The 26,033-nt window shown below is 39.7% G+C and overlaps 1 protein-coding gene and 1 pseudogene across 7 annotated transcripts in view; both read left to right on the forward strand.

Moving 5' to 3' along the window:
• Positions 1 to 26,033, forward strand: part of Syne2 (spectrin repeat containing nuclear envelope protein 2) — a 329,254-nt gene that overhangs the window by 242,449 nt on the left and 60,772 nt on the right. For all 7 annotated transcript variants that reach the window (XM_048798469.1, XM_048798471.1, XM_048798472.1 and 4 more), the window contains 10 exons: positions 586 to 717; positions 3,218 to 3,414; positions 4,356 to 4,488; positions 5,622 to 5,804; positions 6,224 to 6,370; positions 10,241 to 10,417; positions 13,304 to 13,459; positions 19,238 to 19,390; positions 24,367 to 24,537; positions 25,574 to 25,704. In XM_048798469.1, the coding sequence (XP_048654426.1) occupies positions 586 to 717; positions 3,218 to 3,414; positions 4,356 to 4,488; positions 5,622 to 5,804; positions 6,224 to 6,370; positions 10,241 to 10,417; positions 13,304 to 13,459; positions 19,238 to 19,390; positions 24,367 to 24,537; positions 25,574 to 25,704 (1,580 nt within the window). The remainder of the gene's footprint in view (positions 1 to 585; positions 718 to 3,217; positions 3,415 to 4,355; positions 4,489 to 5,621; positions 5,805 to 6,223; positions 6,371 to 10,240; positions 10,418 to 13,303; positions 13,460 to 19,237; positions 19,391 to 24,366; positions 24,538 to 25,573; positions 25,705 to 26,033) is intronic.
• On the forward strand, positions 7,294 to 10,102 carry LOC125615210 (annotated as a pseudogene).

Consider the following 26,033-nt stretch of genomic DNA (forward strand, 5'->3'; position numbering starts at 1 on the left):
TTTACACTACTATTTCATCATATTTAGAAGACATTGCATGGGCCCAGTGAATGCCCTAGAAAAGCCAGGTAACCCACTACTTGAAGAGAGATGAGAATTAGGTGGTGATTTTTCCAAGAGATCATTTTTGGTGACAATAACTCAATTCTCTGGTGTGCTGGGACCCTAAGTAGCTCTCTTTTATGGAAACAATATGCATTAGGTTTTTTTTGTCATTGTGACCAAAACACCTGATAAGAACAACTTAAGAGAAGAAAAACATTTATTTTGGGCTCACACTTTCAGAGGTTCAGTCCATGACAGAAAACGTTATGGCAGTAGGGCATGGCAGAAGGAAACTGCTTAGCTCATGGCAACTGGAAAACGGAGAGAGGAGCCAGCGACAAGATGTAGTCCAAGATCATACCCAGTGACCAACTACTCACTTGCTTATAATTACCTCCAACTAGTCCATTCAAATTATTCATCAGATGGATTAATCCTCTTGAGGTTACAATGTTCATAATCTAATCATTTTACCTGAATTGCCTAATACATTCGTTCTTTAGGGTGGGTTACATCTCTGATTTTATGTTGATTCTCTAGAAATGGGAAGAATTCGATGAAAACTTTGGATCTCTGGAAAAGGACCTGGAAATTCTTATCTCTACATTGCCTTCTGTGAGTTTGGTGGAAGAAACAGAGGAGAGATTAGTGGAAAGGATATCATTTTATCAGGTATTTTTGCTTCCTAATTTAAGTTGCCAATGACGTGGTCCGTAGCACTTGGTGTCTTGTTTTGACTAAGTTGCTTGCTTTTGAAGCTGAATGGTTTGGATTGAAATGAAATATTGTTTGTCACCCAGCCCACAGGTAGACAAGTGTAGGGATACTGCAGGCTCCATGTGGGCTCCTCAGCATAGCCACCTGTTGGGCTTGGGTTGAAGACTAATTCAAATCCTGTTCCATCACTGGTCACTTTTGTGACCTTACTGCCTCCGAAACCTTGGTTTTTTTGTTGAGAACAGAGAAGTAAGCCAGTCCCACCTGTCTCAAGAGGTGAATAGCAATATACTACTAGTATAGAAACCCGCTGAGAATGGAATAAACATATATTTAGTTTTCTTACTGCAATGAAGCCCTGATGGGATCTAGCCCATGAGACAGGCAGAATCTGTTGCCTCCTGCAATGTTTTTAAAAAGACTTCAAACTTTTAAGCATTTCTTGTGTCATTTTTGGTCCAGTTATTATCGAAGGGTCTGTGTCTCCAATTTTGATGTCATAGAAAAGATAAAACATTAATATGATTTCTGGTGGCATTGAGAACAAGACTAAGACAAAAACAAGTTTCAAATTCTTCCATCAGAAGCTTAAAATACTCAATTTTACCTGAAAATACATAGTCAGAATTTGAGTTGTGCTGCTAGAGAAAATCACCAACGATGAATATGAAAGCTTCAAAAGTCAGCTTTGTGCCTGATGAGGCAGGATAGGAAGTGAAAGCAAGATGCATGGCAGTGCCCTGCTGATAACACTTTCCAGAGGTCAGGGCACTGTTTATACCCTCCAGCATCCCAGAGAGCCTGGAGTAGATGAATCTGGGTCTTCCCAGGGGGTGAGTGGGTGCAGGCCTGGGGATACAGAGCATGCCATCTCACAGCTGAAAGAACACAGTCGAAAACAGTATTTTAAACCATACCATAGTAAGAAGTAATATTAGCCATTTAATGAGCCTCATTATCTGTTCTCGACCTCCCCAAAAAGTGACCACATCTCTTAAAATGTGAGTATGGTTCCCTTAAGTTTAAAGTATTTTTTTAAAAAAAGAAATCATTGTTCTAAGTCTTTTAAATAAATTTGCTATACTAAAAGAAGACATCCCATGAAACCCTTCACACAAATAGGCTTCCTGAGGCCAATCTTGGTCCTTATAATCATGGAGAGGTTTATGGGTATCAAGTCTGTCTCCCAGGTATGAAATGGAGGAATGAAACTTCTCCAAGATATTGTAACGGTGAAACGTCTGGCACTTAGGCTTAGAAAACTAGGACGTTTTTTAAAAAATTGATGTTGGATTTTTTTTCTAGCCTTTAAGCTCAGGGAGGAGGAGAAAGGATTATAAAAGGAGGAAAGGGAGTTGGAATGAAATATTCAGGTAATTTTTTAAAAAGGTTTAAGTGAATTGGAAAATCGCAAAAGTTCTATTTTGATAATAATTTGTATTTTAAAGGTTAAACAGCTATCAGGATAAGTGAGATTAGCTGAACCCAGCTTGTGGAAGATAATTGCCTTAAGACAGTTCTCTTCAGGGGGTCATTGTATTTGCAGTTTTGAAGATTTTTTCTTTTTCTTTTCATGACTTGAGTTGAATGATGTGCTGATTTAATTTATTCTTCTGAAGTTCTCTTTCTCTCTCCTGGATCCTTTTATTCTGAAAACTGTAGAAATGATTTTCCCCTGGTATTTGCATCTTTTATATTTATCACTTTCATATGTGGGTCTCAGTCTGCAGTGTCCCCAGGGGCAGGAACAGGAATGAGGAATCCTGGCTGGGTCTGCAGTCAGGGTTGTGAGGACTGAGGTGGGAAAGAACTGAATGGAGCAGACCCTTTTAAAGGAAGCTGTGGCTGCTTGTTTCCAGCCAGGCTTTGCCACAGGACAATGCAGAACTGCAATCCCTACACCTTCTGGATTTCCCCCAGGGCTCTGGAAATCCTAATTTCTGTACTTTATGTCAATTCTATGTAAAATATCCTGATTTTCAAAATAATCTTGAGGTCAATCAAAACCTGACTGAAAAACGAGGCACAGTAGCCTATGCTCATAGTCCCAGCTACTTGGGTGACTGAGGCAGGAGGACCCCTTGTGTCCAGGCCAGCCTTGTTTGAAAAAGAAAGAAATCCGTCTGCAAGCTGAAAGCAGCCAATAGACTGCCACCTTGTTTTGTTTTTTTCTTTTGTTTTTAGTTGGAAGAATTAACTATCAGAACTTAATCAACAAATTTCATGTTTCTTGTTTACCTGTACTAAGTTACAGAGCTGCTCTATAGAAACACATTAATCAGGCCCTCTTATGAAAGGGGCCCATTAATCACGTCTGTCCAGCCAGACTGCAGTCCTGAATGTTGCTTAAGTATTCTCATTTCTTCAGTAGCCTGGAACGTAGGTTTTTGTGTTTGTGAATAGATTGGTAGACTTGATGGTTTTTAAAAAAATCATTCACTCCATGACTTATTAGCAAATAAAAAGAAACATTGATGGAAAGCATGCCCGGCTCTACCAAACTCTAAATGAAGGCAAACAGCTGGTGGCATCTGTGAGCTGTCCTGAACTGGAGGGACAGATTGCCAAACTGGAAGAGCAGTGGTTGTCCCTGAACAAGAAGATTGACCTTGAACTGCACAGACTGCAAACACTTCTCAAGCATCTACTCAGGTATGTTTTTTTCTTTGGAAATGATTGGCTTTAAATTTTGCTGTGAAGAAAGATTTCAGAGGGATTCTGCAGTCAACTAAATTTTGCATGCAGTCTCCCGGTTATGCTGTGCTGTTCTTTTTGACAATCTAAAGCACCTGGGTCCACTTCTGGATTAATGGGATCTGATACAGGCCTCTGATATTGGTGTGCTAGACTCAGGAATCAGTTGGCTGGAGAACATTGATATAGATTTATGGAAACTAGGAACTGTATTATAAAATAGTTCATGTTCCCTTTACCCTATGCTGTTGCGGTTTTTCTATCCTCTTTGTTAAGTTCTAAAATTTAAACAAAATTAAATGATTTTGGCTAAAACAATGATTTGGAAAAGTCTTTTGAGTTCATCAGAGGGTTTGTTTTGCTCAGTTGGGATAACCTTGAAGCATTCAAGGACGGCAGAAAACAGAATATTGAAGCCTCATTCTCATCCCTGCCTCTCGAGGGCTGTCTAACCTAAACAAGTTTTGGAAGTGACAAGAAGAGCAGCACTTTGTTTGGACATTTTTATCAGATATCAGAGAAAAAATTTTTGAATCCAGGCAACAGCAGTTTGTTATTATACATCTTGCACAAATGCTTGTTGTATGTTTACTTAAATGCATTTATAGAAGACATTTGATGGATTAAAAAATAATCTCTTTTTTACACAGGAGTATACTTTTGTGTAGCTGTAATAAGAAATAAAGAATATTTTATTTTATTTTTATTTATTAAGAGATATTTGCATTTGAGGCATGAAATAATCCATCATATAATCCTTATAATTGTTTTGATTTTCTGAAATATAGGGCTGATCAACACAGGCAAATACAAAATAAAATAAGAAGAAATATGTTAGTGGTACACCTCATCATCAGAGTACCTTTCTAATTTCCTTTCTCCCACTTTGCTCCTGTTAGTTACAACAGAGATTCAGATGAGTTAACCAAGTGGTTGGAATCTTCTCAGCAAACTTTGAATCACTGGAAAGAACAGTCCCTCAATGCGTCTCAGGACTTGGATACAATCAGAAGCAACATAAATAAATTTTTTGTAAGTTGCAATAGAATATGTTCAAATAATGTTTGGTCAGAAATAAATTATCAGAGGAACAGGTTCAGGATTGTTGTGATAATCTCCCTTCATTTGTGGGTAAGGAGTAAGATTTGAGGTTATTGTATCTATGGTCTTCAAACTTATAATTATTTGCTTATACTATTTATGTATTTATAATGATAGAATGTATCTTTAATTGACTATTTTAAAATGTCTATTACACTAAAATATATACTATGTGTAAATATTTTGCTTTGACATAGGACATGCTTTACAAATACAGAAAATACCTCCCCAAAAAATTTAAAAACAACTATGTTGACTAATCCTCATTGACTAATCCACTCTGGCTCTCCCAGCCGGATTAACGGACAGTGCTGAGTTAATGTCTCCATGTTGCTCTCTAGTTTTTATTTATAAATTATCATTTATTTACTCAACTGCTTCTCTAACTTTGACTGAGCTTCTCGAGAGCAGGGGCTATCCTTCAAACTAAAGGCTATCCTTTATTAATTCATAAATGTTTTAAGTTAATAAATACACAGTTTTAAATTATTGGATACAGAACTGGCATTTCTACTAAAAAGATTTTGTTCTATGGTTTTGAGGATTTTTCTGGAAAAGAGGATTACTTTTGTAATGTAAAATGCACTCCTGAGACCCCTTAATCTTTGCCCTTAGTTATTCCTATCTTTTTTCCTTTATTTTTAAAATACATTTTGTAGCTATGGTTACTCACTTCACTTTGGTATTAAAATGTAAATAATTTTTTAAATACTTGGGAATATACATGGGAAATTTTTCAAATATTTTAGTTAAAAATTCATTGCAAGTGGTTCATGTAATCTGAACTTGAAGTTGAGTTCCATGGTTTCTTCTGAAACTGAAATAACTTGTCTATTTCTAAAAACCCACTAGGTTCTAAATTTCTGGAGGGGCAGGATTTCCATCTCTTTTGTTCTCCCATGTGGATCTAATATACGGAGTAGTGCCAACACTTGGTAGGCAAAGCCGGGTGTGTGTGTACACAGACATTCAAACTCTTATTCTATTTAGTTTTGCACTCTGGCCAGTTGCTCTGACTGTATTTCAATTTTAAACGTTTCTATTCTTTACAACTGTTTCCTTAGGAATTTTCCAAGGAAGTGGATGGAAAGTCCTCTCTGAAGACTGCAGTTTTAAGCACTGGGAACCAGCTTCTGCACCTGAAGGAAACTGACACGGCCACGCTGAGAGCCTCCCTAGCACAGTTTGAACAAAAGTGGACCATGCTCATAACTCAGCTTCCAGATATTCAAGAAAAGCTTCACCAGGTAAGTGTTTAGACACCCAACATTTAAATTAGCATTCACTTGTTAGCTCACAACTCTTTTTAAATTATTTTTCTGACTCAATAATTTTCATTGACATTACCTATTTTTCTCTGGCACCACTGAATATAGAGGTCTTCATTACTGGACTGTCCTCCAATGAGATCTTTCTTCACAGAGAAATTGGGCTTAATTACTTTATTTTTCAGTTTATCTGTGCCACTCTGTTCGTTTATGTGAAGGTCTTCACCGTTGTTTGTAGGTGTCACATTTTCTGAGCTTGAATACTGGGTTTGTTTTTGTGAGTAACCAGCATCATTATGAAGCAAGACCTTATATCAAACCAGATACCGTCTTTAGTGATGCCCTGAATCATTTCGTTAACAGTAGATAATTAAATGGAAATCATTTTGTCCTTGCAGCTTCAGATGGAGAAATTGCCATCTCGTAAAGCCATCACAGAAATGATTAGCTGGATGAACAGCGTGGAGTATCAGGCTGCAGGTGGAGACTCGGTGCACTTCCCTAGTTCTGAGTCTCAAGTGAAGAATCTTCTTCAGAAGCTCAAGGTAATTACGCAAGGAGCCACAGTCTTTTCAATAAGAAGTCATATCACTTGGAAGGGAAATGCTGAACCAAGAACCATGTGGGAAATAATGTAGGAACACTGACTTGGGGAGTAGAGAATAGGGTGGTAGATGATTCTAGAAATGATGGGGTAGTCCACTGGCTTTTATTTCACTTGCATTTCTTTATAGCTCTGAACCCTGCAGGACCATCCAAGCTTTTAATGGACTCAGGTCTTCCTTTACCTCCCCAGTCAATATGCTATACCTCTGACCTGGACTGCCACTTAGCTGCAGACATCCTCTTAATCATCCTGCAAGAGCCAGCTCAAGGTTCTCCTCATTGACAAATCCACTCTGGCTCTCCCAGCCGGATTAACGGACAGTGCTGAGTTAATGTCTCCATGTTGCTCTCTAGTTTTTATTTATAAATTATCATTTATTTACTCAACTGCTTCTCTAACTTTGACTGAGCTTCTCGAGAGCAGAGGCTATCCTTCACCTCCCAAGAATAGCACACCTAGCCCAACAGCTGGCCTCCAGTGGGTTTTAATAAATACTGTACAAACAGAGATATGATAAATTTTGGTATAAAAGTGTATTAAGAATTGTATGCAAAAAAATAAGAGCTCATGTATAATGGCATAATTTGGCATGAACATACTTTATAGATAGAGTTATGAAAAATTGTTCTGTGAATACATAATTATGAATATAATGCACTCCACTATTGTCATGTATGTAAAAAATAAGTTAAAAAAGAAAGAAAGAAAAATAAATAAATATTCTGGCTGGATGCAGTGGCTCACACCTGTAATCCCAGCAACTCAGGAGGCTGAGGCAGGAGGATCATGAGTTCAAAGCCAGCTTGAGCAGATTAGAGAGGCATTTAGCAACTCAACAAAACCCTATCTCTAAATAAAATATAATAAATGGCTGGGGATGTGGCTCAGTGGTTAAGGGTCCCTGAGTTTACTCCCTGGTATCAAAATAAATAAAGAAATAAAAATTCTGACAGCAAGAGAATGAGGAAGAAAAAGCTGATATCCTGCTACAGATATGAATGTGGCCCTCTCTGTGTACTTCATTTCGTGTAGATTTAATTAACATTTAAAGAAGGCACATTAGGTTTACACAATATGGCCAGTGACACTAGCTAGTGCTCACTCTACTCTCTGTGACAGGAAAGCGGCAGACAACAAGAGAATGAACTATATCTGCCTCTATTTCCAACAGACTCACATTCAACTTTGGTATTCTCTCTCTCTCTCTCTCTCTCTCTCTCTCTCTCACACACACACACACACACACACACACACACACACATGCAAAGCTGGGAAATTTTTATTAATCCCTTTTTTAAAAATGTAATGTAAAGTTATACCAAAAAACAAAAAAAAAAGTAACCTGAACTTCAGTAACAGCTGGAACAATCCCCAGCGGCTGGAGAAGAGATTTAATTTAGTTGATTTTCTGTGGGTGTTGGTTGTTTGCCATCTCTACACATTTTTTCCAAGGACCCGAGAAGCTGCTAGAGGTTTGGTGCTCCCAGCAGCAGCCCAATGCAAGCCAAGGGTCTTGGGATCTTCACACTCTCCCAAGATCTGAGTGTGATGTACTTTTGAAGGATGTGCAATGTTCAGTCATAAATGTGATAAAAACTGGCAAGCAGGAAGCTCATGTATTCAGTGAGAGTAGAGTGTTTGTCTCCAATTGATGGTTCATTTGAAGACATGGTGCCACCCTTTTACTGAAAGCACTGGTTCCCCTGTTGAAGTTTGCTAGGGATTACAATAAATTTGACTCATTTCAAAGCTTCATGAAGCCTTCTCACCAATGATACCCAAACCAGAATTTCCAGGAAGAAATAGAGCTTCTTAATGCAGTTTTTCCAAGTGGAGCCACATAGTGTATGGGATGTTATAAATTCTGACTATTTGGTACTTGTGTACTCTGGATTTCCCAGAGAGTCGGGTAATAGTCTAACAGTCAGATAGAAATTTTGATGAGTGAGCTTGACCCAGCAGTTATGGACCAGTTCTACGCGAAAGATTGTGTTACTGCAAAGAATGTCACTCAGGAGAGTAGAATTTGTGACTTGATTGATACCAGGTTCTTGTCATCAATGCCACACTGTTCAATCCTGGTGGGTATTCAATGAATGGAATGAAATCAGATGGAACTTACGGGACTGTTCCCATCACTCCAGAACCAGTAGTTTCTTATGTTACCTTTGAAACAAACTTAAGTCAGCCCTCTTATGATGACCTCTTGGGAAAGTTGTGGAAGTCTTGAAGCCAGGAAAACATTGTGACCACCTTGTTTGTTAATCAGAGTTCTAAATTTCGTACTGTGCTTTCTTCACCCCAGAAGACTGAAGGTTTGAAAGTCTTGATTGCAAGAGTGCTGTGTTCAATGATTACAGTTTTGTTTTTACCAGTTTTGCTAAGAAGCTTGCAACAACAGCAGAATTAAGAAAAATGAAGGAAAAAAAAAAACTTAAAAAGAGAACACAGATAGAAGGTGATAGCTGCTTTCTAGATGTCCTTACCAGGGCCATGCTGTCCATAACCACCACCATCTAGGGCACAGGGCCCTAGATGTAATGATCATGTGATCATATTGAAGTGTATGCTTTGTATCAGGAGTTAGATATCTTTCATGAATGCTTTCCTCTGTGTTGGGGTGTTCAGGGCCACTCTTGCTGTGAAACTGAAGTGCATGTAGGAGAAGCCTTTTACTATATGAAACTTTACAACACTTGTCAAAACAATCCAATTTGCTTTATGCACAGTGTACCATTCCTGCAGTTATCGTCCCAAATTCCCCACAGAAAGGCTTTTGGCCTCAGCCTAACCATCTGGGCCTGTTCTATTAAATTACTGCCAGAATTTTACATCCAGTTACCTCCACTACTTTCTAGAACATATTCTCTACTAATATTATTGAAACCAGTTTCTACTTCATACAGATGTTTTTTGCAACAACAATTAAATTTTTCTCTCATACCCATAAAAAAGAAGTGCCAGGCAGTGTGTGCTAATCACTGGGAATGCAAAGATGAATGACAAGGCTGGCTGTTACTTTCAAAGACCTTGCAAGTTGCTGGAGCTGGTCTCTGATAGGGAGGAGATGAATGGCTTGATCACCAAGTATAATATTAGCAGAAAATGTTTTTACATACCGACACTTCCTAACCTCAGTGGGTAGCAGAGTCTATAAAAGGGCTACTCAGGCTGCAGTAACCTAGCCCATGCCACGTGATGACCCCCCTGGATTGTCTCCATAGGATGTGTTAGAACCTTCCCAGATAAAACCCAAGGCTTGACAAGAACCTGGTTGGCCTTTCAGTGGGTTTAGGACTGCTATAGAATGTGAAGTCATCCAAGCTACTCTGGGTGGCAGAGTCTGTCGCCCAAGGAACAAAGAAGCAGCCTAAATTCCTTAAAGGTGTTCTGGGTTTTCTGGGAAAGCTTCAACTTCTGTTTCCAGCCTATTGTCTCCATGAGCCCTCAGGGAAACTCAGAATCCAGTATAGCTCTCCCATATTCTCTCACAAGATTCCAGGGACCTGATATACATTCTGATGACAGTAGCTACCATATATGGTGCTTCCTTGGACTTTCCAGTCAGTCTGAAAGCAATGAGTCTCTCTGTTCCCAGGAATATGTAATCCCCAAGAAGAATCCCTACTCAAATAAAGCAGCCTCCTGATAAGACTTGGGGAAGGTAGAAGGTAACTCCTGACAAGGGCACCCTAAATTAATGGGTGGGAGGTTGGCGCCCCCTAGAGTCCAGCCAAGGGGAAATCCAGTTCATCTAATGGACTTCATTCAGACTTTGCGTGTTTAATTCCACTTCTTTGTGTTTTAGGAGTTCAGAATGGAAATGGACTATAAACAGTGGATCGTTGACTTTGTTAACCAGTCATTGCTTCAGTTAAGCACCTGTGATGTAGAAAGCAAGCGCTATGAAAGGACGGAGTTTGCAGAGCACCTGGGGGAGATGAACCGCCAATGGCACCGAGTGCATGGAACCCTGAATAAAAAGGTATGCTCCAGGGTCACGGTTGGAGGCATGTTTTGGCCTTTATAAAACACCACATTCCAAAACATTAAAATAGATATTCAGGCCAGGCACAGTGGCCTATCCTGTAATCACAGTGACTCAGGAGGCTGAGGCAGGAGGATCTCAAGTTCAAAGCCAATCTCAGTAATTTAGTGAGGCCCTAAGCAACTTAGTGCCTCAAAATAAAAAAATAAAAAGAACTGGGGATGTGGCTCAGGGGTTAAGTGTCCCTAGGTTCACCCCCAGTCACCTCTCCCAAAAAAAGGCATCCAGATGGTTGATTTACAGTTGAACCTAATAATCATAGCCTCTTTATAGACCCTATGTTTCAGCATTCTCTATGGGTACATGTAATGGAATATGAAAATAATTCTTATATTCCTGTTGAGATTTCTTAGCGGGAAATTGAGTTAGGCAATAAAGAGGAAAACTTTCATTTAAAAAGATGTCAATATTATGTCAGGCTACTAAAAGGTCAGAGAATTTGACATTTTCTGTGAAAGCAGATGTTCAAAAGGGACCCAAAGCTATTTCAGCCTTGAAAAGATTATGAAAAGGAAAAAAAATTGCCTATGGCTTTTTGGTAGGCTTTTTACTCCATGATTCTTGAAAAGATGAAAAAAACTTATTCCTGAAAAATATTATATATATACATATATACGTATGTATAGTATGTGTATATATTTATATATAGTATATACATAGTATACATATATTTAGTATATATATATATGTAGTGTATATATACACTAAAAATATATAGTATAAAGTGTGTGTGTGATCTCTTTTTTGTATAGAGAATAGATTTATGCAATTAAGATTCAAATACATGAATGGACATAGAACATGAGCAGACATTTCACAAAATAGGAACCAAGCTCCCACCCATTAATTCAGGTGCCGCTGAAATATGTCAACTTTGATTATCAGATATTTAAACTAAATGATGTAATATACACTTATTAAATTAGAAAATTTGTTTTGTTTTTTGTTTTGGTGCTGGGAATTGAACCCAGGAGCACTTGAACACTGAGGTACATCCCCTGCCCTTTTGTTTTCTTACATTGAGACAGGTTCTTGCTAATTTGCCAAGGCTGGCCTTAAACTTGCAATCCTCCTGCCTCAGCCTCCTGAGTAGCTGGGACTATAGGTGTGTGCCACCTTGCCCGACTTAGGAAATGTTAATAAAACAAGAATATAAGCCCAAAGTGAACATTTATATGTTGCTGATACTGTAATGGCTTCATTACTTTTTTGGAAAGCATTGGGAAATTTTAAAAACCATCTTTTCTCTTAACCCAGCAATCCAGCTCTTATCTATTTATTTAAAGTAGGTATTAAAAAAAAAAGTGTGCATGAAGTGCTCAACATTACTTATACTTGCAAAAATGCAGAATGCCTTAATTTCAAACTCTAGGAGAATAATTAATCAAAAGATACTATGTCCATTTGATAAAATACTGAGCAGTCTTTAAAAGTAATATAAGCATATGTCATAACTCAGCAAGGCCTTCAAACATAGGAAAAGCAATATGAAACTTCATATATACTATGATTAAAAGCTAATTTTAAAAATGTGAATATTAAGCTGGGTGCAGCAGCACATGCCTATAATCCCAGCAAAATTGGGAGTCTGAGGCAGGAGGATCCCAAATTTGAGGCTAGCCTCACCAACTTAGTGAGACCCTGTCTCAAAAATAAAAAGGGCTGGGAGTATAATTCAGTGGTAGATCTGGCCTGGATTCAATCCCCAGTACCAACAACAGCAACAAAAATTGTAAATATTAGAAATGAGAAGAATTACAAAATTCAAAACTAATTATTGCCAGGCACAGTAGCACATGCCTGTAATCCCAGGTACTTGGGAGGCTGAGGCAAGAGGATCGAAAATTTGAAGCCAGCCAAAATTTAAACAGCAATTTAACAAGACCCTACCTCAAAATAAAAAATAGAAAGAGCTGGGGATGTAACTCAATGGTAGAGTCCCCTTAGGTTCAATCCCAAGTACCATAAAACAAAACAGAAAATAATTATTGAAAGAGTAGGTTCTGGGGACCAAGTTATATTGTTCTACCATGTGCAAGTTATATTGTTCTATCTATTTGTTGTTATATGTTCGTAACAACAAACCCTACTGTTAAGTATAATTATAATGCACCAATAAATATTTTTAGTTAAATAAAAACTGATTTTTTAATCACATTGTTGAATTGTGATATTGTTGATATTGGTAGAAATTTTTAAACAACTCCAAGAGACTCCAGAATAAGAAAATTGCCATAAACAGTTTGTATATTTATAGAGAATGCAAAGAAAAAAATATTGAATGTTAGCAACCTAATTTTATTTTGTATAGTTGTTATGAAACTCTGAAACAGCCAGTTATCTCAGCAGATTAACTTTTACTTTAAATATGAAATTTCTAAAAGAGGAATTTAAATCCAATTTCCTGACTGATGAATCTTTATTCCAAAATTATTCATACATCTTAATGTGTGAAATATTAGAAATTTGAGAAGAAAAAAATATCCTTTTAAAATATCATGCCATTATAAGGATTGTAATGCATTCCACTGTTGTCGTGTATTAAATAATAATAATAAAATCAATTTAAAAAATAAAAATAAAATAATATCATGCCATATACATTTTAAGCATGGGACTTAAAATAAGAAATGTTTTCATAATAATTTTCATTTTATATATATATATATTTTTTTTTTTTTAAGTTGTAGATGGACACAATATCTTTATTTATTTTTATGTGGTGCTGAGGATCAAACCCAGTGCCTCATGGATACGAGGCAAGTACTCTACCACTGAGCTACAACTCCAGCCCTTCATAATAATTTTATTTATCATTTATAGATACAACATTTAGAACAATTTTTGGAAAGTATCACTGAGAATGAAAATAAAATGCAGATTTTGAAAAACTGGTTGGAAGCACAAGAAGAGAAGCTGAAAACTTTACAAAAACCCAAAAGTGTGATCTCCATCGAGAAGGTGCTCCTGGACTGTCAGGTAAGGAGGGGCAGAGCACCCTCCACATGGCAGGGTTGGGCTGTAGGGTCTTAAGCTTGTCTGTGAAGGATAGTGCTGTAGTTTCTGGACACTCCTGCAAGCTCCCCTGTGTTTACAGTTGGGTGTTGCTTAGTGACAGGTAGCTTTCTGAGAGAGGCATGTTAGAAGATTCTGTTGTACAGCTTGTGCTTAGGAACACAGAGTGTCCTTCTGCAAACCCAGAATGGTTAGACCCGAAACGCCTGGCTGTATGGGACTACCATTGTGTGTATGGCATAACTTACTTTTTTCATAAACTAGATAATTAGTTATAGGTTTTACATAATGGCCAAGTACCATTTTTACATAATCAGAAGAAGGTATTTTCATGGTTATTATTGCTTCCAAGAGGTTGCAATATTACTCTTGGGCGGGGGGGCATATATTGACAGGGAATTTTGATTTAGGTGCTCCCTTTTGAGTTTTTGTGGTTTTTGTTATTTTGTCCAACATTAGCAAAATGACTCTGAATTTTCTATTATTCTTAGTATTTTATTCTGTGTTTCATCAGAAGAAAATTTTCTTCTACCTATTGTGTCTTTGTGTCTTAAAAGGACTACTTGTCCTTGGAACCAGTGTCTGAGTCACTTTTGGGTGTAAGGGTTTTGTCTATCTGCCAAGTCACACAGTCCTTGAGGGGCCCTCTCCCCAGGGTGGACTCATTCTCCTTTAGCACCACCCTATTGGGACACTCACCATTTCCACTGTTGCCGTGGCTGGGAATGGCACACACTATGCTGCTTCTGTACCTACTATGTTAAAGTACTGCATTCGTCACTATGGAGCTGGAGAGTTGGGTCAGATCCCAAATCTGAGAAGGTTACAGAATGGTGCATATGTAAAATGAGGGAAGGGAACACCTGAGGAGGTCTTTCCAAATTATCTTATTTTTTTTAATTTTTTTAATTGTAGTTGGACACAATATCTTTATTTATTTTTATGTGGTGCTGAGGATCGAACCCAGTGCCTCACATATGCGAGGCAGGCACTCTCCCACTGAGCTACAGCCCCAGCCCTCCAAATTATCTTAATCCTGTTCTCAACCTCTACCCTCCATCTCCACATTAGTCTTCTTGTAGCCATCTTGGATTCCACACCTTTCCTCCATGGGAAGCTTCTGTTCCTCAGCCTATTGCTGGTCTTCCTTTCCAGAAGCCCAGCAGCAGCTCTCATCCTTGCCTCTATCTCCAGTAACTCTTTAGGTCCTCCCAGTTTACCCCTACTATCTAGTCGGTCCACATCTGTCCAGACTGGTCTAGTCCAGACCCCTCTTGTCACAGACCTGTCCTACCACAGCTACCTCTTTTGTTTCTCTCTGATTCATTCTTCACACCAAGGTGGAGCGATACTTATGAAATGCAAAAGGCCACAGCAATGCCCCACTGAAAAGTCCTTCATTGATTCCGTGTTACCCATAGAATGAAGTTCAAATGCTTCAGGTGGCATTCTGGCCCCTCTCTGACCTTCCCTCACCCTACAGACCTAACAGTAAGCAAGCCTTAAGAAATTCTTAGTCTTCTTGTTTTGTTTTGATAACACTGACCTCTGAACAAGTTTGTGTTCAGTTTAGCTGTTCTCCCTGCAACCCCACCACCAAGTTGTAATTAAGTAAATCTCAGAACACTGGTGCTGGTTCTGATCCTTGGCACTGGAAAAAAACAGACTAAATTCTACCATTTGTAGAAATACTTACTGGAAAGAAACAAAGGCAGTGCATACAATGTTCTAGGAAGCCCAACTCTCTCTGCCCTATGGTGCCCCAGGCTTGCTCAAGAAGGACATACAAGTCAGCACTCCAGAAACAAGAATCCAGTAATGGTATGGTAAGCATCCAGCAACCAGAGACCTTGGAGGTTAGGCTGGGTACAGAACCACACAGGAACTTATTCTAGAGATTGTCACCAAGGGCAAAGGGAACAGGCTATGTGCAGTTATGTTCTTTCCAATAAGGGTGAGACTTGTGTCCACAGTAGTTTAGCCAATCCACCTACCTTGGTATGTATAATTGTAACCAGTGAGAACCCATTTCTAATATTCATCATGCTTTTTGATAACCCATTAATTTTACCAGTAAAAAGCATTTCTAACATTCACTGTGCTCCTTGGCAAAATGACTCATGTTGATTGAGACGTTGAACTCAGAGCACTCTGATGGCCCTCTCTCAATTGAGGGTTTCCTAATTCAAATGCACTCTGACCACCTGGCGTGTGCATATCTAGTTGTATTTGGTTGCATCAGAAATGGTTTCTCTTACATGTAATTTGCACACATGCCTGGCCAGCAGTATCCATTGTCAGTCCCCACCTGAATGTGGCATTGAACTATGGGCAGTTTGGGCCCCAGTGCTGTTGCACTATGTTGCTGCTCACTGTAGGATTCTGGACACTCCCTCAAAGGCTCTCCTACTACCATCCACACACAAGCTCTCCTCTGTCTTTGTTAGAACTCAGCCAAAATATCCTGACCTCACCTTAGGCCCACCAATTATACACCTTCCCACAGGCCCTCACATTTTCCATTAGATTCTGTTTTCCTATTTTAATTTCCTTACCTCGCTTTCTTAGGTGCATCTTTATAAAAGTCTGTAAAACAAGGTAGAGATGGAAGTGCATGAATGAAATCAGCTTCCCTGGCCTGTGATAGCACCCTGTTTCTGAGGCCATACTGAACTCATCTGTCTACTTGTCTGTCCTCAACTAGACTGGGGGTTTCACAGGGCAGGTTTGCCACTTAGCAGCCAGTTAAGCCTGTCACTGCCTGGGAAACTCATGGGTGCTTAGGAGTTGCTTGAGCCCATGTATTAGTAGACCTAAAAGAGTGCTTCATGCAAAAGTCATTTTTGCTTTTTTCGCTATTTATTGATTATAGGAAATAAAATGAAAATAATTTCATGACTGATCCCAGGGTAGAATCTTTCAGTTCAGGAAGCTTGTTGCTAAAGTAGCTTTACTCTAGAAAACTTAGAATGGTGTTTATGAAGTGTTAAGATTTAAGTTAGTGTTGAAACATTCTGAAGGGCTCCTAATAGTTCTAGATGAATAAGAAGAGGCCGAGTTTGGCATATTATATTAGCAAGGAAAACTGCGTAATTGTTTAGAATGAGGCGGTCTGAGATACAATTATTAATCTCTCAAGTTTGATGCTGCTGTACCATAAGTACCCAGCATTCACAGAAGTTCATTCCTGATCATTTCAAAGGAATTTAGATATTTAAAAAATATTTAACATCAATTCTCCAGGAACAGATACAAGCACGGCTGGACTTTTAAATTCTAGTGAATCTCTACGATTATCAACAGATATCTTTATGCCACCCTATTTTGTGTGTAGCAACTTAGGACTTAAAGTAAAATGGATTTATTTACCAGTGGAGCAGGGAACTGGCAAACTTGAAAAGTCCTGGTAGGCCTCTGTGTTGCAAGGTCAGACTACAGGATCACTCAGCTAAATCCAGATTGTTCTGAGGAGAAAAACAAACAAGAACAGCTTTGTGTGTGTGTGTGTGTGTGTGTGTGTGTGTGTGTGTGTGTCTCCATGTGCTATTGTTACCACAGTTATTGTTTATACTACCTTTTTGGTGTTCTCGTGTGTCTCTGTGTTTTTTCTCTCTGTTTCTACTCAGTAGTCATCCTCTTCATTAACTTATGTTATGGAGGAAATATAACAACTTAATAGCAAATGTGAGTATTTTTATAAAATCTTTAGTTAGTTGAGCTTTTAAGGAGGAGGGCAAGTTGGTATTTTAAAAATGTTTCAAGCTACCCCTGTGCTAAGAAAGAAGTCAGCTCCACGTTGGTGATAGAGGATGCTTGGTGATGGAGAGGCTGGCAGAGCTAGAGGTACTGTCTCAGTGAGTCACCCTGGCAAAGCTGTTTCAGAGAAGCCGCTTGGTTTGTTGGGTGCTTTCACAACTAGTCCCTAAACAGTATGCCCGGAAGTATGCCCCCATGGTACTAGTCCCTCTCAGGGCTGCGCTGGTAGAAGGGCTGTCGTCACAATGAGGTTTTCTAGTAATATGTTGTATATTCATGGGGCTCCAAGTGGAGAAGGGAAGAGGGTCACACAGTGGAAGGAAGGTTCCTCTCACTCTGTCTTCTGATCATCCAGTCCCACTCCCAACTATAGTAATCAGTTTCTTATAGAACAGATTTTTCTCCCTCTTTATTCTATTTTTCAGTACACAAGCCTCCTGACATTCATAGATTCAAAGTTTGTGATTTTAAACAAACAAACAAACAAATGCAGCTCGGAGGCTGAGGCAAGAGGATTGCTAAGTCCAAAGCCAGACTCAGCCCTTAGTGAGGCCCTGAGCAACTTAGCGAGACCCTGTCTCCAAATAAAAAATGGCCTGGGAATGTGGCTTGGTGTTTGGCTGCCCCTGGGTTTAATCCCTGGTCCTGAAAAAAAAAAAAAAAAAAAGTTTGTGATTTCAGTGTTTCAAGAATAAGCTGGAGGCTCTGGCAGGTGGCAGCTTTGTGGGGGCTGAATTTCAGTACCACTCTGTGAGACTAGTCCAGGGTACTAATCCCTCACCAGGATACAAACACAGCCACGCCTGCCCAGCACCCATGTGCCTGCTAGGAGCTCAGGTTCCTCTTTCCTTATGGACCCACCCAGTGAGTCTTTTAAAGGATTAAGATTTTATAAAGCCCTATTTCTTGCTAAAAACAGTCTTCAAGAGAGAAAACTTGAACAAAGGGTCACTAACTGGAGGCCATGCATTCAAATCACACATACCTGGGTGGAAATCCAGGACAATGCTGAAGAAAGTGAGCCCATGTACATCCCAGATTTGTACATTTGGAGAATTGAAAGGAACTCAGAATAAGAGCTATGAATGCCAAAGGACTTTTGTATTTTCCTAATGTTGTATAGCAAGTTTGTAATTCTCTAATAATAATAAATAAAAAGTTTAAACTTTTTCCAAATTGGTCTTTAACCCCAGTCCTGAGAGGGGTGTATAAGTACCTCTATCCATCCTTCCTCTGGGAAGAGAGGCAGTGTTGCTACTGGCCCCCTTTAGCTGTTTTCAGACTGCTGGGTCCATGATCTCCTTTGTAGCAGAGGGCTCCTTATGGTTTCTGGAATTATGTTTGTAAAGAATAGACCAAGGGGCAGGGTGGAGCTCAGTGGTAGAGAATGTGCTTATCCTACACAAGGCTCTGGGTTCAGTCTGCAGCATGCCTGCACACACACACACACACACACAAAGAAATAAAATAGTGGACAAGGTCAGGGGTGCTGTTATGAGTGAATTAATAGACTAAAAGTTATTAAGTAGATAGTAAAGCTATTACTGACTGAACTACCAGTAAATTCTATGACCTTCACTTACACGATGCTTTGTGATTGGAAAGCATGTTCCTGCCTGTGGAGTCACCTGCTCTCTCAGATGTGCACAGCATGGAGAATCGCTTATCCAGATGAGAAAATGGAAATGGACTAGGGGGCTGATGACATTGGCCCAGCCAAAAAGCCAGCCAAGGGCAGGTGTGCAGCGAGGACCTGCTTTTCTAGGTTCTTTCTAGGATAAGGACTTGTTGCCTAGACTCTCCTATATGTAGAACCATGGAATATAAAATTGAATTGAGTGTACTGTGATTAAAACATCTTTGATGTAATGTCGTGTAACTATATACTATACTGGCATTTTTTTTTACTTGATAAGATTAAATTCCTCTTATACCTTACTCTTTTGTGTATTGTGCATTGAAAACCTTCTCCTCTTGCCCTTCCAGGATATAGAAAATCAACTTGCAATTAAATCCAAAGTACTGGATGAGCTGAGACAAAGCTACCTGACTCTGGAAAGTGGGGCAATTCCATTGTTAGAAGAGGCAGCATCTGGAATCAACAAGTTGCTTCAAAAGCGGGACAGTGTGATTCGTCAGGTGCTAGATTCATTTAGTGTGCTATTTCTCGCCACATAGTCTTCTTAGACCTTATATGTTGTTGTTGTTATTCTTTAATGAAGACATGCTCTATACTAAAAAGCAAAAAGTTTCTGAGAAAAAGATTGAAATGGAGAAAAGCCTTTCGAATCCTATTTTATATGCTGAATAATCTGAGGCAAAGCCACTGCTCCTGACATCACTGACAGGCAGAAAATCTACTTGCCTGTCCTTGTTTTGTCTAATGTACTCATGCAGACACAAATGTCTCTATCCCCCAAACCCAACAGAGCATCTGGCACTGTTTCCCAGACAGATACATGGGAGCAGCTATGAAGCAGCAGCTCAGGCTCCCCACACACAGGGCAGTGCCTCGGGAACTGATCTTGTCATGTAGCCTCTGTAGGCTAGGAGCATGGTCAGCCTAAAGAGAACTCTGGAGGAGGGCAAAAACACAGCACAGTAGTGAAGAGTAAGAACAGAGGAAGCCAGGCATGGTGATGCAGGAGGCTGAGGCAAGAGGATCCCAAATTCAAAGCCAGCCTCAGCAAAAGTGAGGCATGAAGCAACTCAGTGAGGCCCTGTCTCTAAATAAAAAACAAAATAGGGCTGGGGATGTGGCTCAGTGGTCGAGTGCCCTTGGTATCACCATCACCCACCCACCCCCCCCCCAAAAAAAAAAAAGAACAGAGGGAAAGAGTGTGCTGGACACCTGGTAATCTTATGAAAGGCATGTCAAAGTCCCCAGTAGAGGGAAAGACCAGGCAACTCCAAACCTGGCTGCCTGCACTTCCTAGCAACTGAGGGACAAGCTGTAAATACTAACCTCTTGCAGGTGTGTCCATGTGTCTCCCACAATCCTCAGGGTAGGTTATTTGTCGTCTACTAAAACTGACTTTCAACCATGAGTTCCACAAGGGAATTGGGAAGAAGCTGCGTGAAAGAGACCTGTAGCAGCCTCCGGCCTCCTTCCCTTCCCAGGACTCCAGCAGGAAAATAGGGAAGAGTTTGCTCAGTCGTTTGTTAAACTTATCTTGTGTGAGTCCCTGTGCTCACTACCAGGAGTAAGATAAGAAAAAAATAAATCCTGCCCTCCAAGATCTCACAGGCAGCGGAGGAAACATAATCATAATACTGTGAATTACAATATAAAAATATAGAGGGGGAAAATGAAATGAGGTAATATGACAAATATGCAGATAATAGTGCTATCAGGACAGATAAGTAAATGGAATAGAATTGAGAGTTCAAAACCCTCACCGTACAGTTCATTTATATTTTTTTTAACAAGGGTGTCAAGATGATTCATTGATGGGAAAAATCTTCAAAAAGGCACTGGCACCACCAGACACCCACATTCACACCATATACACAAGTTAACCTAAAATGAATCAAGGACATAGTAAAAGCTAATGCCGTAAAACTTTTAGAACAGGTATCAATCTTCATGACTTTTTAAAATAATCTTTGTTTATTTTTTTTTCTTCAGTATTGGGGATTGAATCCACAGGTGCTCTACCACTGAGCTATATCCCTAGTCTCTTTTTATTTTATTTTATTATTATTATTATTAATTTTGAGACAGGGTCTTGCCTTGCCTAGGCTGGTCTCAATTTGTGATCCTCCTGCCTCAGCCTCTGGAGTATCAGGGAGTACAGGCATGCACCACTATACCCAATTCATGACTGGTTTTCTAGATATGATATGAAAAGATAGATAAATTGATGGGGCAGGAGAATTACAAGTTCAATGCTAGCCTGGGCAATTTACCAAGGCCTGTCTGAAAATAAATTAAAAAAAAAAAAAGGACTGGGAATATAGCTCAGTGATAGAGCGCTTGCACAAATCCCTGGATTCAGTCCCCAGTACCACAAAAAGAATATAATACAAATAGCCATAAGTACATGAAAACATGCTTAATGACGTTAACCATCAAGGAAATGAAAATCAAAACCACAATGAAATGCCAGTTCACATCTATTAGGATAACGATAACAAAGGCAACAGCAAGTGTTAGAAAAGATGGGAAGAAACTAACCCTGATACACAGTTCACAGAGATGTCAAATGGTGCAGCTACATAGGCAAATAGCCTGATGGCTCCTTTAATGGTTAGGTAGATTGACATCTGCTCAGCAATTTCATCAGATTTAGATAATTCAAAAGAAATTAAAACAAAAAACTTGTAAATGAATATTCATAACTATGATTCATAATAGCCAAAGAGGAGAAATAACTGATTGTCTATCAATGTATGAATGTATATATAAAATATGATATATCTATATAATGGAATATGCAGCTATAAGAAGGAGTGAAGTACCAGTGTATTTTACAGCATTGAGGGCCTTAAAAGCACTATGTTAAGTGACAAAAGTTGGTCATAAAAGACTACATATTGTATGATTCCACTTATATGAAATAATCCAGCATAGGCAAATCTGTAGAAGTGGAAAGTAGATTAGTGGCTGGGAAAAGTGACAGCCAATAGGCATGGGCTTTTGGTTTTGAAGTGACAGAAGATGTTCTTCATGATGGCACACACCTGCAATCCCAGAGAATCTGGAAGCTGAGGCAAGAGGATTGCAAGTCTGAAGCCAGCCTCAGCAACTTAGTGAGGGACCTTGTCTTAAAATAAAAAAAAGTGGGGATGTCACTCACAGGGAAACACCTTTGTGTTCAATCCCCAATACCAAAGGAAAGAAAAATGTTCTAAAATTAGTTATGAAGATTGTGCTTTTAAAATAGGTGAATTGTGCGGTATGTTAATTGTATCTCAGTAAAGTATTGTTTTTAAAATACAGAGGGTATGAGTTGGAATCATCCATCCGTAAGATGTTCAGAGTCAATATAGCCTTGTGTTAAGAGCAAGGACTCTGGTCACAGTTTTAAAGAGATCCTCATAACATCATTGTCTGTCTGTATCCTTGGGGAGGTTGTTTCTCTAAGCCTTTGTTTCCTGATCTACAGAGTGGGCATGATAAGACCTAATCATTTCTTCTTACCTCAAAAGCAATGCCTATCAGTGCTCAATAAATGCTACTCTACGGCTGATCCCAGTTTTCACATTTTGAAAACATTTCTCCTTCTTCTTTCTGCTGTAGTGAGTTTTTCTTAATAAATTTCTTCTTTTCCTTCAAACCACACATACCATGTTTTCTCCAGAAGTTGCAGTATTAAAAGGGGCCCCTGGGAGGGTGCTAGAAGTTGCACCACCTCTCTATGTGGAAGCTGTGAGCACCTTGCACGGCATGCACCTGGCCATCCGTGTAGAACGGTGCACCTGTGGCCTCTGCATCCACACAGTCAACCAACTACAGACTGAAAATATTTGGGGGACAAATTGTGTCTGTACTTAAGATGTACAGACTTTTCCCCCTGTTATTATTCCCTAGATAACCATTTACATTGTGTTAGGTATCATCTGTAATCAAGAAATAGTGTAAATTGTATAGGAGGATGTGCAGAGCTTATGTGCAAATACTACATCCCTTTACATAAGGGATTTGAGCATCCTTAGATTTTGTTTTCTGATGGGATGTCCTGGAACCACTACCCCATGGATACCTTGGGCAACTTCCACCCATGCAGGTCCCAGTTTCTGAGAGAAAACTACCCTGGCAAGGATTTCCCCCCTCACCATACAACTCTTCTTTCTTTTTGCACTGAGGATCCTCAGGGCCCCAGCATACCAAGCATTTGCTCTGTCTCTCAGCTACACCCCCCACTCCCTAGCATGATTTCAAGGTTATCAATATTGTAGTTTATATCAGTAGTTCATTTCTTTTTATGACTGAATATTTCATTGTATAGATAAGACACAGTTAATCTGTTCACCAGTTGATGAATGTTTGGGTTAGTTTCACTTTTTAGCTCTTAGGAACCACACTGCCATGAACATTTGTGCAAACATGTTTTTAGTACTCTTGAATCTATATCTACAAATACCATTATTAGGTCTAGTGGTAATTTGACTTTTTCTTTTTGGTGGCTCTGGGAAATTGAACTCAGGGCCTTGTACATGCTAGGCAAGTCCTGAGCTATGTTCCCAGCTCCCCACTCCCTTCTTTTTTTCTATTTTGAGACAGGGTCTTGCTAAATTGCCCAGGCTGGCTTCACACTTGTAATCCTTCTGCCTCAGCCACCCAAGTAGCTGGGGTTATAGGTGTGTGCCTCCACAGCCAGCTTCTGTTTGTCTTTTATGGGGAACCATGGAATGGTTTTTAACAGTGGCTACATCCTTTTACATCCACACCCACAGTGTGTGAGGATTCTTGCCACGTCCTCACCTGTTGTTACCTGACTTTTTGATCGTAGCCATCAAAGTAGATATAAATTGATATCTCCGTGTGGTTTTGATTGACATTTCCCTGATGACTGTGGAGTGGAGCATCTTTTCAAGTGCTTATGGACCATTGGTGTACCTTTTGGAGAAATGTCTTCTCAAGTCCTTCTTCTATTCTTCAGTTTGGTTATTGTCTTTTATCGTTGAATTGTATTCTTTTACTCACAGTCGTATCTAAAGTCATTTTGATTGGCAACAAAATGCTCAACCCCTTTCATCACTATCAAAACACACCAATGGATAAAATGGACCCACCGTTTGCCTTTTGTCCAACTTTGCTCTTTCCCATCCTTTGGCTAGGGCAGCATCCTCTCCAGCTTGTAACTGCTTTGCAATAATCAGACCCAAGTGCCAGGTATCATATTTGCAATGCTTTACGGTTATTAGAGCATTTTCACAGATCCTATTGGGGCGGGAGTTGTTTGTTTTTTATTTTATTAATCTCTGTTTTTGTGGATGAGGAAGACAACAGTAGGGTTAAATAATTTACCCAAGGCCAGAAAACTAATACAGTATACCTGAGCAGTGCACTCAGATTCCATTCCTTGCTCCCTGTCCTTTTCCAGGGCTCTCAAGAGACCATGTCTTGTCAAGGATTTTCTAAATGAGTTCTGTTTCCTTTTTTCATATAGGTCAGTGAGCTCAAAAGCTTCATGCAGTCGGTGCTACAGGAGTGGAAGTTGTATGATAAACTCTATGATGAAGTGAACATGCTGGCGATCCAATTTGGGTACTGCATGGAACACAGCAAGCCTGTGGTGTTGTCACTGGAGGCCTTGAGGTGCCAGGTGCAGAACCTTCAGGTAAATTAGCCAGAGTGTGGTGCAGTGCATTATTGGCAGGAAATTCCAAATGGAAGCAAGAACAATAAAGGATGCATGTGGGTTTATACCTCCACAGAGAAGCCCCAAACAGTGTGTTAATGCAATATCAAAAGTATACCTTGAGCCGGGCTTGGTGGCACACACCTGGAATCCCAGTGGCTTGGGAGGTGGAGGCAGGAGGATTAGTAGTTCAAAGCCAGCTTCAGCAAAAGCCAGGTGCTAAGCAACTCAATGAGACCCTGACTCTAAATAAAATAAAAAATAGGACTGGGGATGTGGCTCGGTGGTCAAGTGCCCCCAAGTTCAATCCGTAGCACCCCCCAAAAATATATTAAATAAAAGTATACCTTGGGGGGCTGGGTTGTAGCTCAGTGGTAGAGTGCTTGCCTAGCATGTGTGAGGTACTGGGTTCAATCCTCAGCACCACATAAAAAAGAAATTAAAATAAAAAATAAAGGTATTGTGTCCATCTACAACTTAAAAAAAAAAAAAAAAAAGTATACCTTAAAGCCAGGCATGGGCATGGTGGCACATACCTGTAATCCCAGGGACTAGGGTGGCTGAGGCAAGAGGATTGTGAGTTCAAGGCCAGCCTCAGCAACTTAGCAAAACTGTGTATCAAAAAAGAAAAAGGGCTGAGAATGTAGCTCAGTGGTAGAGGGCCTCTAGGAGCAATCCCCAGTATCAAAAACATAAAGTACACCTTTAAATTCTAAAGTGAGTCATGTGAGCAAAAGAGTAAAACTATCAAACCATATGTTGAATTTTCCTTCATTTTCCATGTCCATATTATTTTGCAATTTAAAAGTTTTACTGTGGGGCTAGAGGTGTACTTTAGAGGTATAGCAGTTGCCTATGACATGCAAGGTCCTGGGTTCCAACCCTAGCATTGCAAAAAAAAAAAAAAAAGTTTTACTGTGTGACTGCTCTCATTGTGTAGCATTGAGAAGCAAGAACTGCTGTCTTCCGTGGGTGGGGAGGCCATCTGAAACTGACCCTCCTGCTCTGTTCTTAGTCTCTTCAAGATGAAGCTGAGATCAGCGAAGGGAGTTGGGAGAAACTCCGGGAGGTTATTCATAGACTCAAAGATTCCTGCCCCTCAGTTGCTGAAATAATTGAAGAGAAATGCCAAGACACTCATGCAAGGTACACTTTAAGATGCAATCAGCATGATAAACCTAAGGTCTTGTAAGGTCTTCCTGGTCCTCTGAGATGACTGGTTCCATCTTATTCTGGCCTCTGCTTTGAATGGTCTAGTTCATGTACAATTAGATGCCGTGAGGGCTGGCATGTGCCTCCTGTAGTAATTGGACATGAATCTAAAAATGCCCTAATTACAGCCCCAGGATAGCCACTTACAGAGAGCATGCACTGAATGTCAGGAGCCATCTCAGGAACATCAGAGGCAGTGGCAGAAACACACTAAGGGGTGGGCCGGATGGGTGGATTGCAGGAGTCCATCAAACATCACCATA

Source organism: Marmota marmota, unplaced genomic scaffold (assembly GCF_001458135.2).
Source record: "Marmota marmota marmota unplaced genomic scaffold, marMar, whole genome shotgun sequence".
In the NCBI taxonomy this organism is placed as follows: Eukaryota; Metazoa; Chordata; class Mammalia; order Rodentia; family Sciuridae; genus Marmota; species Marmota marmota.